Below are 19080 nucleotides of genomic sequence, written 5' to 3' on the forward strand. Positions count from 1 at the left end.
GTGTGTGTGTGTGTGTGTGTGTGTGTGTGTGTGTGTGAAATAAGGATATGTCTGAGCATAAGTGGGATCCATCAGAAGTGTGCATTGGCTGGTTATCAATTCTATTCCATACTGCAAATGTTCCTCTTCTTGAAAATTGACAGTTACTTTTGTCCATTTATTCTTCTACTTTTTTTTTAATTTTATTTTTTTGGTTTTTTGGGACAGGGTCTCACTACGTAGTTGAGTATGACCTGGAACTCACTATGTAGCCCAGGCTGGTCTTGAACTCCCAGCGATCCTCCTGCCTCAGCCTCCCGAGTGCTGGGATTACAGGCGTGTGCCACCACACCCAGCTTCTTCCACTTATTTTAAGATCAGCTTCAAGTTTCAAAATTTTAAAAATAAAATTGAATTTTCATTGAAATCACATTGAATCTACAGACAAAACATTTTTGCACAGCCATGGTGGCACATGCCTGTAGTCTTAGCACTGAGGAGGCTGAGGCAGGAGGGTCACTGAGACTGAGGCCAGTTTGAATTAGTGAGAACTTGTCTTGAAAAAAATTTTTAAAACATTTTTTTATATTGTCTTCTCATTCCCGAACATGTTTTAGGTCTACATATGGGGCTTCTTATATCTTCCCAGAAGTTTAATAACTTTCTCCATAAAACTCTTAAACATCTTTTCTGAGGTTTAATCCTATGTTCATGTAATCGTCTAATCCTGTCCCATGAGCCTTAATGAGGTCTGTCTATATCTCCATAACTCAGAAATCTGGGTATGTGGAGATGCAGAAATGAGACAATGTTACTTTTGCTCAAGCTGTTTTATTTCTTCACAGGAAATATGTACAGGGAGAGTGTCAGGGAAAGATTATAAAGAGCTCAAGATACAAATCATCTTAAAGAGGAAAAGTAGCATGCTCTGCTGAGTGATTTGGACAATAGAATTTTTTTTTTCCTTTTCGGATGGGTCTCAATGTGTATCCCAGGCCAGCCTCGAACTGACAGCAATCCTGTTACCTCAGACTACTCCATGCTGAGATTACAGATACACAGCACACACCCAGCAATGGGGTGGTTTTGAAAAATTAAAATAAAGCCAGCCATGTTGGCCCACACCTGTAATCCCAGCCCTGGGGAGGCTGAGGTGGGAGGATCACTGAGTTCAAGGCTATCCTGGGTTCAAGTCACTGGGTTCAAGTGAGTTCAAGGTCAGCCTGAACTATAGTGAGATCCTGTCTCAAAAATAAAGATAAAAATTTAAAAATTAGCTGGGCGTGGTGGCGCACTCCTGTAATCCAGCACTCAGGAGGCTGAGGCAGGAGGATCGCTGAGTTCGAGACCAGCCTGGGCTACATAGTGAGTTCCAGGTCAGTCTCAACTACATAGTGAGACCCTGTCTCAAAACCACAACAACAAAAAACATAAACAAAAATTTAAAAATTAAAATTTTAGATGACTGGAGGCAGGTAAATGTTAGGATCATCTAAATTCAGGGAAAATCTGATACACCTAAATGAAGATGGTGGCAGTGTAGCAAGAAAGGTGTAAATGGATCTGAATTACTGATACAGAGTGGACACACCTTCCTGCCAACTATGATAGGAAGAAATTAAAGATCAATCTTGGATTTCAGCTGCAACAGGTCATAGAATCATGGGACACAAGCAGAGTGGGGTTACAAGTGTATGCCACCGCACTGGCTATTCCCATATTTTCTTTATCCATTCACCTGTTGAGGGACACAGAAGACATTTCCAAGATTTTATAAGTTCTGTTGCCCCCTTAATGGAGTCTGTACAGGAGGGCTAGGTGAGGTGTTCCTAGGGGGCTGAAGCCAGGGAACAAGTCTGGGTGCTTCCCGCCCCCTGGTGGTGAATGGAGGGCATCGCGCCAACCCGGGACGTCTGGGCCCCCATAGGTGGGGTTATAAATGCAGAGCTCCTTGGTGAAGGGAGACAGGGAGAAGACACAGTGACCAGGGCGGGGGATTTAGCTTAGTGGTTCCAGCACCTGCCCCGCAAATGCAAGGACCGGAGTTTCATTCCCAGTACCCACCCCCCAAAAAAAGACAGTGACCTGAGGGCCATTTGAGGTCCCAGAGACACGTGGTGGAGATTGGGAACTCTAGTCCTTTCCCCAATAGTCCTGACATGTTAACTTTTTTTCTCCTGGGGATTAAATCTAGGGCTTTTGCCTATTACAGAAGTGCTCTCTACCCCCAGCCCTTTTGATATTTTTGTTGAGACAAGATCTCACTTTATAGTTCAGGGTGGCCCTGAACTAGCTTAGGCTGGCCTCAAACTCATGGCAATCCTCCTGCCTCAGTCTCCTGAGTGCTGGGATTATAGGCATGTGCCACCATGTAATGGCCCCTTTTTTTTTTTTTTTTTTTTTTTTTTTTTTTTGGTACTGGGGATTGAACTCAGGACCTTGTACTTGTGAGGCAGGGGCAGAACCACTGAGCTAAACCCCAGCCCTCCTTTGATTTTTTTAAGAGGTCTGGCTCAATTGCCCAAGTCATGATCCTCCTCCTGAGTAGCTGGGATCACAGGTATGCAGCACTGTGCCAGGATAATGATTTAAAAAAAAAAAAAAAAACCTGAGAAAAACATTTATGATGAGAATGAAATCACAGAGCCTTTGTGCTATAACAAGTGTTTTTATGTTTATTTCTTTGTTGCCCTACAACTTAATGTCTTCGCTTTTTATTTAACATCATTCCAAATAATAGGAACAACAGTTATGACCACAGGGGAGCAGGGGCATGAGGGTAGCAGCATTTCTGTGGGGTCCTTGCTGGGATCACCACCCCACAGGCTTCAGCTACAGGGCCAGAGGTAAGGGGGACTGCTTGGGGGTACAGGTGCGGAGTTCTAGGCGTGGCCAGGCAGGACTTCTGCTGACCGGGTCCCTGCAGATACCTCCCAAGAGACAGGGCTGGTTGTCACTAACCAGGTCCCCACAGAACATGATCAAAGATGACAGGATGCTGCTGAAGGACCAAGTTTTCCTCAGCTCCCTTCTCTCAGCTTCTGAGACAAAGGCCCAGGACCTCTCCATGGTCCCAGCCCCAGACCAGGAAAAGGAATGTAGTAATAGCCAACGAGACGCTCATTCCAAAGGGATGCTGTACACCACGGTCCTAATCTCTGGGTTACTTTGTTGCTTCTCAACAGAAGAGCAGCACTGTGCCTGGGACCACATTGAGTCATTTTCCCCAGAGAGAAAGCTGGTCACCAGCCCCTGCCCCCAGGTTCTCTGCTGGCATGGCATCCGTCGTGCCACCCAGCTGGGGACACTTCAGGCTGACAAGGGGGTAGGAGGTGGCAGAAGCTGCCTGTATTATTTCAGGGTCAACACCTCTCTTGGTGCCTGAACCTTGGAAAGTGCTCGGGAACATTTAAAGAGTGGATGACGACAACCGGAAGTGAGGAAATGAAGCTTTGCAAATGGGAAGGGGATGTAAATGGAATTAAAGTGTCATGTGCACGGCCTACCTCCCTATGATGGATGTGATCAGTGTGTACTGCAAATGTGTGCTGAGAAGGAGTTTTAAAATAGTGGCTGAATGAAAGTAGTAGCAGCAAAAGGGGAAGAGAACAGAGTTCTAGGGGAAGGGTGCACCCGTAGAGGGGCTGGAGCCTCCGCCACTGCTCAGAATTCCTTCAGGCCCCTGAGAAGCTCCTTCCATATACACCAGCCTTGCAGGTGGGATTCAGCAGAGCAGTGACCAGGGTGAGGATGAGTGGGTGAGGAGAGACCTAGCAAAGCATAGGCTGAAGAGAGCAGCACAGCACCTGCCTGGCAAGTGAGAGGTCCTCAGTTTGATCCCTGGTACCACCAAAATATATATATTTATATAGCAGCACATAGGCCAAGCTACAACCCCAGCACAAGAGGCTGAGGCAGGAAGATTGCAGTGAGTTCAAGGCCAACCTGAACCACACAGCACTGACACCTTGTCTCAACCAAAAAGAGCGGAGCACAGAAGCGCAGGTTTCAGTCCTAGTCCTCAACTTTAAGACTCTCCTGCAACTGGGTCCTGAGCTGCTCTGTCAGACAAGGCAGCTCCCATCGCCTTGGGACATTTGCTTCTTTCTTTAACACAGGTAATCCGTGTTTACTAGGGGAAAATGCCACATTACTCTTTATTGACTGCCAGCGCCAGCACCAGCGCCAGCCCCTTCCCTCCAGCCACAGAGTTTGCAGGTGAGGGGCTGGGATGCAGAGGAAGCCAGCACCCACCTTGGTGCCAGCACTATGGGCTCAGGTTTCCTCAAACTCCTGCTCACAGTAGCCAACGCCGATGGGCTCAGCTTGGACTCCCCGCCTGCAGAGGACACAGGGGCAGTGTGAGTGCTGTCTTAGATCCTGTGACATCACCTCTACCGCACTCACGGTCCCTTCCCCACTTCTGGAACCTCAAACCATCCCTGGATGTGATAAGGACTTGAGGGTCCCTGCAGAGACTCACTGGGGAACCCTACCTACTTCTGTCCTATCCCTATATCCGAGCCCCAAATAATGCAGTCCCTTAGGAAAGAGGCAGAAGCCTGACAGGTATCCAGCGCTCCAGATCTACATGGCCATCAGTTCTGGTTTCTCCATTTTTTGTCTTTTGAGACCAAGTCTCACTATATAGTCCAGGCTGGCCTGGACCTCCTCCTTCCTCAGCCACCTGAGTGCCAGGTTTCTAAGCCTGTACCGCCATGCTGGGGAACAGCCATTTATTATTAAAGTGGGAATGAGCTGGGGTTATAGCTCAGTGGCAGAACACTTGCTTGACGTATAGGAAGGCCTGGCTTCAATCCCCAGCACCACAAAAAAAATAAAACGGGGGTAGTTTGACCACCAAACAGGTTGTGGTGTGAGCCAATGAGACAATGCCTATGACGAGCTGAACCCATGTCATTCTTCCGTCTCAGCAAGGGGTCCCAGCCCAGCCCTGCCCCACTCCCTCGGGGAGGCCCTCAGCCTGCTCACCTCAGCAACTTGCAGCGGAAGTGCGACAGGCGTGTATAGGCAAAGTCCAGGTCTGTGGTCAGGTTGCTGCTCCACAGCCTCTCAGCAACCGCCCCTCCCCTGGGCCTGGCAGAAACAAGGAATGTGGCAGGTTGGGTCCTGTGCTCCTCAAGGGGACACTGGACAGCCACAGTCCTCGGCATAGGTCCTGCACAAGTTCAGGGCCAGGGCTGTGCTCAGCACTTTGCTCTGAGTGAAGCCCAGCTAAGGAGCTCAGGCAGTTCCAGGGCTCTGCTCCCTTCTGTTAAAATGTGGGCGTGTGGGCCCTACCTTTGTCCTCTTCCAAAGACACAGACAAAAGTAAGCTTTAACCCACACTGGCCTCACACTTCAGCGCTTCACCTTGCTCAGCCTCCCGCTCCCAAGTGCGGGGGTTACAGGTGTGCACCCCCACACCCAGCTCCCAGCTGGCTCTGCATAAACTCAGGATCCTGATCATGCTCAGGGAGGCTGCCAAGGGACAGAGGAGTCTCGCAGAAACCCAGGCTCTGTTGTGGATCCTGAACAAGGCGCCAGTGTGGCCTAGGCCGCCCTCCCTGTCTGACATGAGGTGACAAGTGCCACTCTACCACTCACTGGGCCACTGGAGGGACAGATAATGGGAACCACGTGGGACCCGAGTGTCCCATGCAAACTAAAGGATATGGTAATGTCCCTTCTCTTAGGCCTGAAGGTGGAGGACTGAACTGAGTCTGTAGGGAAAACTGGAGCCCTCAAGCCCAACCTGCCAGCACCCCACAAAGCCCCTCACCAGAGCCTGGGGACCAGGTTTGTGCTGTCCACCCACTCGCCCCACATGCAGGCCTCTCCCCCAATCACCAGCGCCTTCTGCTCGAGGGATCCTAGGAGAAATGACAACAAGGTGGTGGGGGTGTGGGACCCAGAATCCCCTTCAACCACCACCCCCTGTGGCCTCGCCAGCTGAGTCACTCACCCCACTTTCTAACCTGTCGTGTCTGCCCCAGACCCCTGCCTCCCACCCTGGGTCCTGGCCTCTCCGGTCAGCAAGGACAGTGCCCGTGTCACCTTCGAAGTCCAGGGGCTCGACTCTGTACATGGCCTTCCAGTCGGGGCCATATGTGATGCGGTTCAGGTACCAGGGTGCAGACAGCAGCGCCCGGAAGCCGGCCTTAGTAACCAATTCCATCTCCTGCATGTAGGTGACAGGCTTCTCTGCCCGCCACACCTGTACGATCGTGTCTGGCCGAACCTGTCCCAAGAGGTCCCAGGGCAGCAATGGAAGAGAACTGGGGGATGCCCAGGACTTGCTCTTCCACAAGCAACCAGGGCCAAGGGGTGAGGGCTCTCTGCTCACGGCACAGGTGTCGCTAGGCTTTGCAAGCAGTGAGCTCAGGGGCCCAGTGGCCACCATGTCCAAGATGCTTCTCACTGTGGCACAAGGAGCTGGGGTCTCCCTGGTCAACAGAGAGAAGGAGACAGTGGCCCTGTTTCATAGGACTCAGAAGCCCCAAGTTGGGCAGGAAAGTCACAGCAGCCTCAGGAGTCCCAAGTAATAACTGTGATCAGTTTATATTATGGAAAGAGAGAGAAAAACTCTGACACCCAAACCTGGGGCTCACATCTCTCAGGCCTTTCTAAAGGGGAAAGGAGAGATGATCCCAAGTGCTCTGTTACAGCGAGCCAGGTGTGGTGGCCCAGCACTCAGGAGGCTGAGGCAGGAGGACTGCTGCAGGTACAAGGCCAGCCTGGACTAGTGATAACCCCATCTCAAAAAACCAAAACTAATTACATAAATAAATAAAATAAAAATTAATAAAGACAGAAGCCAGGTAGAGCTCCCTGTTTTCTCTGCCCCTGGCTCACCTTGACTTTGTTGTCAAACACCTCCTGCCACACCACATAGCCCTTGTTGTAGGCAGAGACGATGTCCAACAGCCTGGTGAGGACAGAAGTGTCAGGAGGGCAGAAGGGCTCAGAGCCTGGCACTGGCCTCACCCAGATCAGGCAATGCCTTCCCTACACCCAAGACCCGTCTACTGTGCACCAAGGACAGGACCCAGGGAGCCTTCAGGCCCCAGGAGTGGTCAAGCAGGGATCCCAGCAAGGAGGCAACCCTCCTGCTTCCTCACTTCTGGATGTAGAAGGATTCCAGCTGCCGGAAGTCATCAAAGCCCCTCTTCTTCATAAAGGCCTGAATATCTGGGTTGGACTTCCTGAATGTCAGGAAAAAAATGAAGATTAGCACCTTGTGTATTCGGAAAGTCTGCAGCCTGGGGATTAATCCCTGGACTCCTGCAACTGCCCTTATCACCAAAAAAAAAAAAAAAAAAAAAAAAAAAAAAAAAAAATAGGTAAAAAAAAAAAAAAAAAAAAAAAAAAAAAAAAAAGCCAGATATGGTGACCTACACCTGTAATCCTAATACTTCAGAGGCCAAGGTAGGAAGATCACCATGAATCCGAGGCCAGCCTGAGCTACAGAGCAAGACTCTGGCTCAGAAAACAAAATGCAATAAAACAACACTCCCTCTCGAGTTCTCAAACCCACTGAGGAGCTCAGAAGTCCTATGCATGGAAGGTGTGGCCAGGCCAAGCTAAGCTACATGAAGCAATATGTTCACCACTGACAGAAAAAAGAGTGAATCTGGATCTAGAGAGTCTGAAGCCCAGCTCGCAAGAAGATCACATCTCTGCTCCACCTCAGAGCCAAGGCACAGCCAGGAGTCCTCACACCAGACCCTGGCCTCCCTCACAGCTGTGCCAGCTGGACGCCAAGTGTGCCCTCTGCCACCTGCTGCAGACCCCGTGCCTACGACACTTACACTTTGTTCCCACCCTTCTCCTCCTGGGGTGTCTTCCTCTGCTCAAGTCCCCAGAAAAGCCAAGCTATTTCCCTAGAGCCACAGCTGGCTCCCACTTCTACCCAAGAACCCCCTCGGCCTCTACTGAGCGTCCCAGATCTGAGGATTCCGACTTTTTGATTTAATATTCATTAGACCCTGTCATCGCTTCATCGTGAATTCAGGGCTTGACTCTTTGATCAGACTATTTTAAGCCTTCATAAGCAAGGATTCTTTTTCTCTATCCTGGATTTTTCCAAGACGATTCTAAGCTCCAAGCTAGTTTTTCTATAAATATCTCCAGGCGGTGGAAGGGCAAGAGGAGAGGACAGCCTTGCTGAAGTCAGGCAGGAGCTCCAGGTCGGTGCCTTTGCTGTTTTACAGGTTATTCCCAGAGCAGAGCCTGCCAGGCGGCCCCCAGTACACCCTCCACTTTGAGCAAGGCTGGGCTGGGGATACTGAGGGACTCATACCAGCAGGTGAAGTCCACCTCATCTCCTCCAAGGTGAAGATAAAAATCCGGGAAAACAGAGCTGATCTCCAAGAAGAATGAGCTCATGAACTCATAAGTACTGTTGAGAATGGGATTCACCGGTCCAAAGTCACCAGAGGGCTGAGAACCAGAGTAGCAAGGAGTCAACAACTCAGGGATACCTATGTCAAGAGGTAAGGACGTTGTCAAGTCATGCAAATAAGATAATTGTGTCCATAAACATTACACACATGACCAGGTGTGGTGATAACCCCAGCATGCTGGAGGGTGTGGAAGGAGAATACTGTGAGTTCAAGGGCAGCCTGGGGGACATAGTAAGACTCTGTCTCAAAAAGCAAAACAAGGGCCGGGGATTTAGCTCAGTGGTGCTGCATCGCCTGCCTTGCAAGCTCAAGGTCCTGGAAGTTCGATTGCAGGTGATCCCCGGTACACAACAAAGCAAAAATAAAATAAACATGACACACCACTCGTAGGCAGGCATGCCAGGCACTCACCAGCACTGGTCACTACCTGTTCGGTCATCCTCAGAGAAACACAAAGAGCCACACTCACTGACAGAGGCTGGTCACAGCCAGGCGACTGTCAACACACACTTCTGACACCTTGCTTCTAGCAGAAGTCACCCTGCTTCCAAATGCTGCCCTTCTCCAATAGCCTTGAAGAAGAAAAGCAATCAGAGACTCACTAAGCCAAATTCACACATTTCCACCATCACCTCCTAGACATTGGCCCCATCATCACCAGAAGGTCCACATTTCCTAGGCTTGAGTCCGGAGCCTTCCGTGAGGATGAGGCCAGGTAGCAGCCTCTTTTATTATCTTTTGTGGTTTTTGTTTTGTTTTGTTTTGAGACAGGGTCTCACTATGTAGTTCAAGCTGGCTTCAAAACTCACAGAGATCTTCCTGATTGAGCCTTTCAAGTAGGTTTCTGTCTGGGGGACTCACACTGAGGCTTAGGGTATGCAGACTCTCACCTCCAGAGGCCACCCTGAGCTTCCTTTAGATTCTTCCCTGGGGGTTAGATTCTTTGGCACCTACTCTAGGGCATGTCGACGTGGACATCTGAGACTCGTGGGCACAATCCGTCCATTGACAGTGAAAAGCGGCTTCCTTAAGCAGGGCAAGGCAGTATATGCCTTGATCCTAGCACTTGGGAGGCTGAGGCAAGAGGATCTGAGACCAGCTTGGGCTACACAGAGTTCAAGGCCAGCTTGATCTACATTAGATCCCGTCTCACAAAAAAGGATTGGGGCCTCCTTGGTAACAGTAGGTTCCTCCTGTCTCAATTCCTAGGCAGGAGAAGTGGGGGGAAGACATTGTTCTGCAGACCAACACTGGACACACCACCTGCTAGAGCCAATGCCCTGAGGACCACTAGCAGCCCTCTCGACCCCAGGCATGACTCTTACCTGATCCCCAGGATAATGTGTGGCCAGGGGTGTCGAATTCTGCCAGTACACGGATCCCCCGAAGCCTCGCATATTCAATGACTTCCTTTACGTCCTGTGCTGTGTAGATGTGGGTGACAGGGTTGTAGGACCCCTGGAAGGCACAAGATAACCTTCACAGTCATTTCCTGAACACCATCAGAGTAGAACACACTCAAAATGTCCCCAGGACTCCTTGGGTATCATAATACCTGTACACAGCCCTTGGAAATAAGGGACTATCTTCAAGGATTTTTACCATAATTTTTGTTTTGTTTTGGTTTTTTGAGACAGGGTGTTGCTCTGTAGTCAAGGCTGGCTTCAAAATCATGCTGATCCTCCTGCCTCAGACTCCTGGTTGCTGGGATTACAAGTGTGCACCACTATACCCGGTTTAGGGTTTTTATCCTAATTTTTCACACTGACTGTTTTATCTGAACTTCACAATGCCATGGAGATAAACAAACTAAAATGATGTCCATTTGATACTCTATACAAATCAACTGAGGCCAGGGGACACCATCCCCTACAGGTCACAAAGCAAACTAATGGCAGAGCTTAGGCCTGGATCCAGGTGCCCTAACCAGAGCCCCCTGCCCTCCCCTCCATCAGGGGTCTGATGAGGTCGGGAGCCACTGTTCTTGTAGCAGGCCCTGGACAGGTGCGCATAAGGAGCCATGAGCCGCTGGGTGACACAGTGCCGTCCATACCTTTGTGGCGAGCTCGGGGAAGGTGATGCTGTCATACGGGAAGGAGGGGTCATCCACCAGGTGCCAGTGGAACACATTCAGTTTGTTGTACGCCATGACATCCTGCAGCAGAGCACATCTGGTGACCTGCCTGACACACACCCTGACTGCCCGGCTTCAGGGAAGATTTTAGGGTCTCTGTCTTGAGGACTCCCCTCCTTTCCATCAGTCTGTGCCTGCATCATGACTGCACTCATCTTGGGAGATTGGTGCACATGAGTAATGCATCTGCATTCTCCCATCCCCTTCCTCCTCCTCCTCCATCTCCCGGTCCCCTTCTCTTTTGCAAGAATTCTATCTCCCTGTTTCCTGTTATCTTATTTTGCTCTTTAATGATATTTTGGATTTTTTGCATAAGAGAAGCCAAGCGATATTTAGGCTGCATGTGTGATTTATTTGACTTAAAGTTACGGTCTCGAGGTGCATCCATTTTCCTGCAGATGACTCAAGCTTATCTTTCTTTATAGTGAAGCAGTACTCTGTTGTGTGTAAACACCACATTTCCTTTATGCATTCATCTGCTGGACATATAGGCTGCTTCCAAGATGTAGCTATGACGAGTTGTGCTATAAAGTATGCACGGATCACTGTAACCTGATGTCTTTAGTGCTTCTGGGAAGATACCTAGAAAGGGGAGCAGCTGGGTCAGCACCTCCTCCTTTGACATGAATTCTGGGCACACTGAAAGGAGAGCTGCAAATCCTATACTACCCTTTTGTGTGTTTGTGTTTGTGTGTGTGTGTGTGTGTGTGTGTGTGTGTCTCTCTCTCTCTCTCTCGCTCTCTCTCTCTCTTTTTAATGAGACAGGGTCTCAGTTATGTAGTTCAGGTGGCCCTCAAACTCACTACATGTCCCAGGTTGGCCTCAAACTCACCGATTTTCCTGCCTCAGCCTCCCAGTGCTGGGATTATAGGTGTGCACCACTGTGCCCAGCTCCTGTTGGCTTTCAAAGTCCTCTAATAGTCTAACAGTCTAATGACCCACAGGACCCACATTCTTCCTTCCCTTTCCACTGAGTCATCTGGCTGGCAACACAGTTACCCCTAACTCATACAACCCCAGAAGCCCAGGCTGATATTCCTGTCAACTCCTCTGGTTCCACGGAGGAGCAAAGGGAAAGGCAGGTCACGTGCCTGCCATCACGTAAGCATGCACTTCAAACTCAGCCAGGAGCTTCGACTCATCTTCCTGTGACCATGTCCTGACTAAGCTGACTTAGTTCCGTCTGGCGAGAGAGGCTAATTCGCCAAACCACCTCTGTATCCCTGGGGGTGGCCTAACCAGTGGTGTAGATTCAAATTGCTGTTTGTTTGTAGACAGGGTCTCTCTATGTAGTTTGGGCTGGGCTTGAATCCAGTGGCCCCAGAGTTACAACTATACCCTCTCCTCTTCGGGAAGATAGAACTTCATCAACCCTGGCCCATCCCCCAGAACCGGTGTGCAGAAGGCCCCGAGGCCAGGTACCAGTGTGTCCAGAATGCTGGATAGCGGCAGGTAGTGGCGCGAAGTATCCAGCAGTAAGCCCCGGTGGGGAAAGCGCGGGAAGTCTTTGATGGTGGTCTTGTTGATGAAGAACTGTGTGGACCAAACACCAACTAGGTCAGGACTCACGGATGCTTACCAGGGGCTGGGGAAGGAGGAGAATTCTGCCAGGTTCCCTGCAAAACGAGTCGCTCTGTGACCATTCCCCATCCCAGCTTCTACCTCAAAGACCATCACCAGCCACCTGCCAGGGGGAGAGTAATCCAGGCTGGCCAAACACAATGCTCCCGCAGTCCAGGACTATGGGCCTCCCTGTTGGCAGGTTCTGTTCCTCAAAGCTATGCCGCATCAAGGTCACTACCAAAGGACACAGAGCCATGCTCCAGTCCAAAATCCTAATCTCCCAGACCAGCCCTCCACCTGTGTCTCCTCCCATCCTCCTGCTGGGTCAGCCAAGGCTATTAGGCCCCATCTAAAGCAGAACAAGACTTCCAGGGTCTCTACATTTTCCAGGATCCCCAGGAAACCCACAGCCTGGCACCCTTTGGAAGGTCTGCACTCACCGTGCCCTCTGCAGAGGTCCACACAAGCTGGCTGAAAGTCTCCAGACCTGTGGAGCAGGGAGAGGCAGTGAAGATCAGAGAGTGGGAATAAGATAGGCATGGTGGGCGGCTGGAATCCCCGCCCTTGGGAGGCTGAGGCTGGAGGATCTCTAAGAGTCAAGGCCAGCCTGGGTTACATAGTACAAGGGCAGCCTGGACTACACAGTGAGACCTTGTCACAAAAAAATAGCAAAATAGGGGGCTGAGGATTTAGCTCAGAAGTGCTACACCTGCCTCACAAGAGAAAGGTCCTGAATTCAATTCCTGGTACTGCAAAAAAAATTTAAAAACCAAGATGAGGAATTCTATAAGAAAGATTTTACAAAAAAAAAAAAAAAATTGTAGACACACTTGTTTAAATAAATAAGTAAATATAAATGCTTTTTCCTGGTGCTAAAGATCAAACTTAAGGCTTTTGCACTAAGCTGCACCCCTAGCCCTTTTTATTTTGAGACAGGGTCTCACTAAGTTGCCCAGGTTGGCCTCAAACTTGAAATCCTCCAGCCTCAGCCTCTCCAGTAGCCGAGACTACAGGAGTGCACCACTGTAACTTGGCTAAGTCTTTATACAGGGACCAAATACCTTTCCAGTAAATGAAGAGGAAGGGCAGGGTCCCCCCTAGGCCTGATAACCTCATTTTCTTCAGAAATGACACAGTTCTACATATTTTACAATTCACTTTTTTTTCTTTTTATACCGGGTCTTACGATGTAGGCCAAATTGGCCTTGAACTCACAGCAATCCTCCTGCCTCAGCCTCCCCAGTGCTAGGATTATAGGCATGCATCACCACACTCGGCTTTTTTAGACCCTTTCCAATTGTGTGTCTTGAGTAACAGCCAAGCAGGCAGGGCTGTGACAGTGCTGTTGATGGTGCCTCCCGGGCCCCGCAGTTGTCCTGCAAAGACTGCCTGTCCACTTCTAGGTACAGCTCAAGGACTCGGAAGTAGATACGCCCAGTGTCCATGGAGAAAGCCACCTTAGAAGGGAGCACTTACTGTGCTCATCCTGCCCTGCCGATGCCAATCTCCCCCTCCCCTTCAGCCCACAGTACCTCGGAGGGCTCCCCAGATGGTGTCCGCGGTCAGCAGACACTGGTCGTCATCTATAGTCAGGGTGTCTGAAATGACCAAAGTGATCCCACCTGGTTAAGGTTTTCTAGCTCAGGTTGTAGAGCAGATACTCTGTGAACATTTACAGAGCAGCACTTACAGTTCTCCAAGGACTTCAATGTGGGAAACTCATTACATTCCGCAGTGACCACAGAGACAACCAACACGTCCTTCGACTGGAGCCGTCCTGCAGGGACAACATAAACTCAGCACGGCCTATCCCCCACCAAGGGCCAAAGGCAGAACCAAGGCTCGCTAGCCTGCCCTGGTCCCTTGGGCACACTGCTGGAAGGGATGGTAGGAGGGAAGCAGCATTCGCCCTGGGCGCCAATCCCGCTTGGTCACGATCACCTTTCCCTTTCCCTCTGTCGGCACTTCTGCCTGTCACCCACCCTGGCCTGGTGTAACCAGGGCTCTGTATCCCTGGTCTTGCCGACTGTCCCAAGCTCCAACAAACCAGGAGCTGCTTCTCCTCCAGGGGCACTGGGGGTGCTGCTACTCAGAGCCTCAGCTGCACCTGAGCTGACAACAAACTGTGCCAGGGCTTGGTCGTCAAACAGGAAGTTGGTGATGCCAAAATGTACATGGATTATGTCACAGTAAAAACGGTATAGATCTGACATTTTTGCATAACCAGATCTTCTTGATAAAGGGGACGGTTCTAAATCCTCACGCCTATGATTTTGTTTGCTTGTTTTCTGAGGCAGTGTCTCACTTTTTAGATCAGTTTAGCTTGGAACTATGTAGCTCAGATTGGCCTCAAACTTGCAACGATCCTCCTGCCTCAGCCTCCCAAGTGCTGGGATTTACAGGTGTGTCCCACCATGCTTGGCATGAATATCATTTTTTAAACATCTTGCCAGGTGTAGTGGTTCATGCCTATAATCCCAGACTGGGAAGGCCAAGGCAGGAAGATCACCATGAGTTCAAGGCCAGCCTGGGCTACACAGTGAGTTCAAGTTCAGCCTGAACTAGATAATAAGACCCTGCCTCAAAAACAAGACAAAACACACACACAACCAAACGACATCTTATCCCCTCCCTGCCTCTTTATCCCGCTGCCAGCCCAATGCATCCTGCAGTCCCAGCTGTACTGTACGGAGAGCTCCTTTGTGTCTGTGCAGGCAGCCACTAAAGAGGGCCAAAGTCATGGCTTCCTGTTAATCTTCTGGGCCTCGGGCTACCTTTAAATTTTCTTACTTATTAGCTAGGCATGGTGGTACATGCCTGTGATCCCAAAACTTGGGAGGCTGAGACAGGCGGATCACTGTGAGTTCAAGACCAGCCTAGGCTACGTAGTGAGTTCCATGTCAGTCTCAACTACATAGTGAGACCCTGTCTCAAAAAAAAATTTTTTTTACTTATTTATGTGCAGTACTAGGGATTGAACCCCTGGCCTTCACACTGAGCTGTATCTCCAGACCTTATTAATTTTTTATTTTGAGAGAGGGTCTTACTAAGTCATTTAAATTTCCTGGGCAAGGCTCAGTCTTTCAATCCTTCCACCTCAGCCTCCTGAGGGCTGGAATTGCAGGTGTGCACCACCATGCCCTTCATATATATATACATATATGTGTATATATATATATATATATTTTTTTTTTTTAACACATCTCATCCCTTCCCTCTAGGGGCAGGTTGTCTCAGACTCCACGAGGATGTAAACACCAGGCTCCCACCTCTGAGCTGCCACTGCACCCAGTGCCTATGACAGCAGGAAGCAGGAGGGCCTGCTGAGGGGTGGAAGCTCAGGTGGCCTGTTCTACCGAAAACTCATGGGCAAGGGTGCCAGGGCTCAGCAGGGCAGCAGGAAATTCCACATCCTCCAGGGCTGGGAGCACCCATGGGGGTGGGCTGGGAATCAGGAGAGGCCAGTCGGGTTCTGGTTCTGCTGTCAACAATGGCAGCGTGGGACCAGATTCTGCTGCTAATCACTCCTGACCAACAGACACATGACACATTCCAGGATCCCACTCCTTCTGCAGCTCAATGCGTGTGTCCTTGCCTTTGTCCAAACCTGGTCTTTTCTTTGGCCTATTTTTTTTTTTTAATAAAAAAGCATATACCAGCTGAAAAATCTTGTTTACTACAGAAACAATTACAATTTTTTTAAAAGTGCCAAGTATGGTGACACATGCCTGTAATCCCAGAAATTGGGAGGCTGAGGCACAACAGTCCCCTAGAGTTCAAGGCTTTTGGGCTACATAGTGAGACCTTGTCAAAAAACAATATTTCTGGGCCAGGGATTTAGCTCAGTGGTGGCACCGCCTGCCCCCAAATCAATCCCCAGTACCCCCACCAAAAAGCAAAACAAAACAAAAAACCAACACTTCTGGCACTAAGGATAGATGGAAGAAAAGGCAGAAATACTCCTGGAATCTGATAACAAGAGGGTGGGGAATAAAACATATTAAGTCTGATTGCTAATGAACGAGCAATTAGATTTTAGCAATTATTACTCAAAGTAATTAACATGAAGATGTGATCAGAGGTTAATCCTACCAGCGGCGGGTAATTTTCTATCTCTAATCACCTGACAAAGATAATTAGGAGCACACCCCAAGACTGCACCAGGAAAAGATCAAGACCTCTCAAGACCTCGGTGGATAAACAGACCTGACAGGGAAGTCAACCACCACTCTGACCCAAGACTTTGGGCGTGGTGCCTCACTGTGGGCCTCAGGGTGACCGTGCCCTGGAGGAGCTGTCATGACCACCAAAGGGCACAGGGAACACCAGAGTCCAGGCACAAGATACTGCTCCTTCCCTACTCTGTTCTAATTCCTTTTCCTAACCAGTCAGCTTTGCCACTGCAAACCTCCACTGTGTGGAGGAACTGGAGTTGGCCAGGGGCAGGGTGCCTGGTCTGCAGGAGCCCCTTACAGGAGGATGGTGAGAAAATGACAGGTGACAGCCAACGTAGGCAAGGTACATGGGCTTCAACTCTTCACCTGCCTCAGTCTGGGGCTGCAGTCCCAGTCAGTCAAAGGAACAAAGCCACTAGATGGGATTAAAAAATACATAGTGTGTTTCAATTTTTAAAAAATTATTGCAGCACTGGGCATGGTGGTGCACACTTGTAATCCCAGCACTCCCGGAAGCTGAGGCAAGATCACCAGGAGTTCAAGGACAGCCTGGGCTACACAGTGAGTTCAAGACCAATATGAACTATACAGCAACACCCTGCTTCAAAAAAAAAAACAAAAAACAGTGAAAGAGCTATTCAGCATTTGGGAGTCTGAAGCAAGAGGAGCACCGCAAATTCAAGGCCGGCCTAGGCTACACGGTAAATTGAAAGCCAACCTGAACTACGTAACAATACCCAGTCTCAAAAAATCAAAACCAAAACCAAAAGAAGATACTACCATTGATCCCTCTCAAAACCTTCCTCCTTTCTTCAAACACACTCATCCCATTGTCCTTGCCACTTTCTGAAGTGGCTCTGGATGTCCTCTTTTCTGCGTACTTCACTTGTGCAGTTCTGGCTGCCTCAGTATCCTGAATTTCTCCCCTTGAAGGCCATTTTGACATTGGGGAAGAGCTAGAACTTGCAGGTCACCAAAGCCAATGAATAAGGTGGATGGGGACAGAGTCATGCTTTTATGAGCTTGCTCCCTATTTTACTTTTAAAATCACCAACTTTTCTCTTCCATTGTAGTCCCTTCATAGATGACAGAGGCATTATCCTCAGGCATTATCCCCAGGAATTTCTGAAATGTAAGCAGCTTTATTTATTAAAAAAGAGGCAGGGCCAGGGATTTTGCTTAGTGGTACCATGCCTGGCTCAAAAGTGCAGGGTCCTTAGTTGTTTTTCTTTCGGGGTGGGTGTTTGAGACAGGGTCTCCCTATGTAGTTGAGACTGACCTGGAACACACCATGTAGCCCCAGGCTGGTCTCGAACTCACAGCAATCCTCCTGCCTCAGCCTCCCAAGTGCTGGCATTACAGGCGTGCACCACTACGCCCGGCTAAGGTCTTGAGTTTGATCCCCCCACAACTGGAAAAAAAATTAAAAAGTGCCAACAATACTTTAGAAATTAAGCAATCTGTCTAAGGCCACACGCTGGGTGTGGTGCGGCGGTATTTGCCTGCAAGCTTAGGCAGGGTTGCTTTCCGGGAGTTCAAGGTCAGTTTGAGATACACTGAGTTCCAGACCAGGCTACATGGCTAGACCATGTCTCGAAAAAAAACCTAGATAAAGCCATAAGCTCACTGGCAACCAGTCTTCTGCACGTATACACCTTGTCCTTACCTGGGCAAAGAGGTTAAAGTGCCCTAGTGGCCCTCCTGTGATCCTCTTTTCCCATAAATCTTTCTTGTTGCTTTGTTTTCAGTACCTGGGGTTGAATTCAGGACCTTGCTTTCTTGTTTTTTGAGGCAGGCTTTTACCACATGGTCTGTTCTGCCTCAGCCTGGCTATTCGGTAGGGGATTGAACTCAGGACCTTGCACTTGCAAAGCAGGGGCAGTGTCACTGAGCTAAATCCCTGGCCCCCTCTTAACTTCTCTTTAATGATCTTAGATATAAAAATCCTGAAGCCTTTTGCAGTGTTTTTACACAAAGGGGCTTTTCGCATCAACATATCCAAGAAATCATGACTTAGTCTCCACTGTGTTGAAGGCATAGTCATGGAAGGCACGAGGCACTCCAGATTCGAATTATAAGGAACCATGTCATGAGTTAATAGTTTAGTCACTTGTTTGATACCTCAGCACGAACAAATCAAATACTGATACTGGCTGCAGGAGGTTGCAGATCTCATGATACTCTTATTGCAGGAACTTGGCCACATGACTGTGTGCAGCAACAGTGGCATGTGAGGTCACTAACAGGGCCGCATGTGACTTGTCACCGCTCTGGTGGCCTACACTCCCAGCCCACAGCTCCGAACCTCCTCCTGCTGGACCCTGCGCTTCCCGGCTTCTGTTCATTGAGTCTCCAGCATGGACACCGCCCTGCACAGCTGTCCCCGGCCCGCCTCACACATCCGCGGGCCTTTCCTGGCCTCCTGTGCCCTGTCCTGGTCAGAGCCTCAACCAGGCCTTCGAGGCCTGCGACACGGGTAGAAGGGTCACCTTAGATCCCTCTGGGCCCGGGTTTCCTAGAACGTTGGCATCCTGTAAAGTCTAAGCTCTGCAGTGGGCAGTCTGAGCTGAAAATCTAACACGGGGATGGATCCCAGCTTCCTTTGGCCCAGAGGCGGCTGCGGGCTGCGGGAAGGAAGAGGCTGCGGAGGCCGGGGACAAGTGGGGACCGCTGGGGGACAGGGTTGGGGACCGCTATGGACTGCTCTGGGGCCCGGGCGGGGATAACTCACTCGAGAGGCTAGGCGGCGGCCAGGGCCCGGCCCCAAAGAGCAGGCGATGGTAGCGAGCGAAGGCGGCGTCCAGGACGTCGCAGCCTGGCTGCG

At 49.8% G+C, this 19080-nt stretch overlaps 2 protein-coding genes across 2 annotated transcripts in view; both read right to left on the reverse strand.

The window, feature by feature from the left end:
- Nucleotides 1-2634: 2634 nt before the first annotated feature.
- On the reverse strand, nt 2635-12022 carry Hexa (hexosaminidase subunit alpha). Its single transcript, XM_010627157.2, has 11 exons — nt 11941-12022; nt 10438-10539; nt 9710-9842; nt 8282-8462; nt 7101-7184; nt 6835-6907; nt 6037-6220; nt 5762-5852; nt 4972-5076; nt 4234-4318; nt 2635-4111 (listed from the first exon to the last, which is right to left on the reverse strand). The coding sequence occupies exons 2-10, from the start codon at nt 10531-10533 to the stop codon at nt 4255-4257; spliced, it is 1011 nt and encodes a 336-aa protein (XP_010625459.1). The 5' UTR covers nt 10534-10539; nt 11941-12022; the 3' UTR covers nt 2635-4111; nt 4234-4254.
- A 35-nt stretch (nt 12023-12057) lies between these two features.
- LOC109118130 (beta-hexosaminidase subunit alpha-like) overlaps nt 12058-19080 on the reverse strand; it is a 7173-nt gene continuing 150 nt past the window's right edge. The window contains exons 2-6 of the mRNA XM_019207785.1: nt 18988-19075; nt 13772-13858; nt 13614-13679; nt 12522-12568; nt 12058-12134 (exon numbers count right to left, since the gene is read on the reverse strand). Of these exons, the coding sequence (XP_019063330.1) occupies nt 12084-12134; nt 12522-12568; nt 13614-13679; nt 13772-13858; nt 18988-19075 (339 nt within the window). The 3' untranslated portion in view covers nt 12058-12083. The remainder of the gene's footprint in view (nt 12135-12521; nt 12569-13613; nt 13680-13771; nt 13859-18987; nt 19076-19080) is intronic.

This window comes from Fukomys damarensis, unplaced genomic scaffold (genome assembly GCF_012274545.1).
Source record: "Fukomys damarensis isolate Sample0158 unplaced genomic scaffold, DMR_v1.0_HiC HiC_scaffold_25, whole genome shotgun sequence".
NCBI lineage: Eukaryota > Metazoa > Chordata > Mammalia > Rodentia > Bathyergidae > Fukomys > Fukomys damarensis.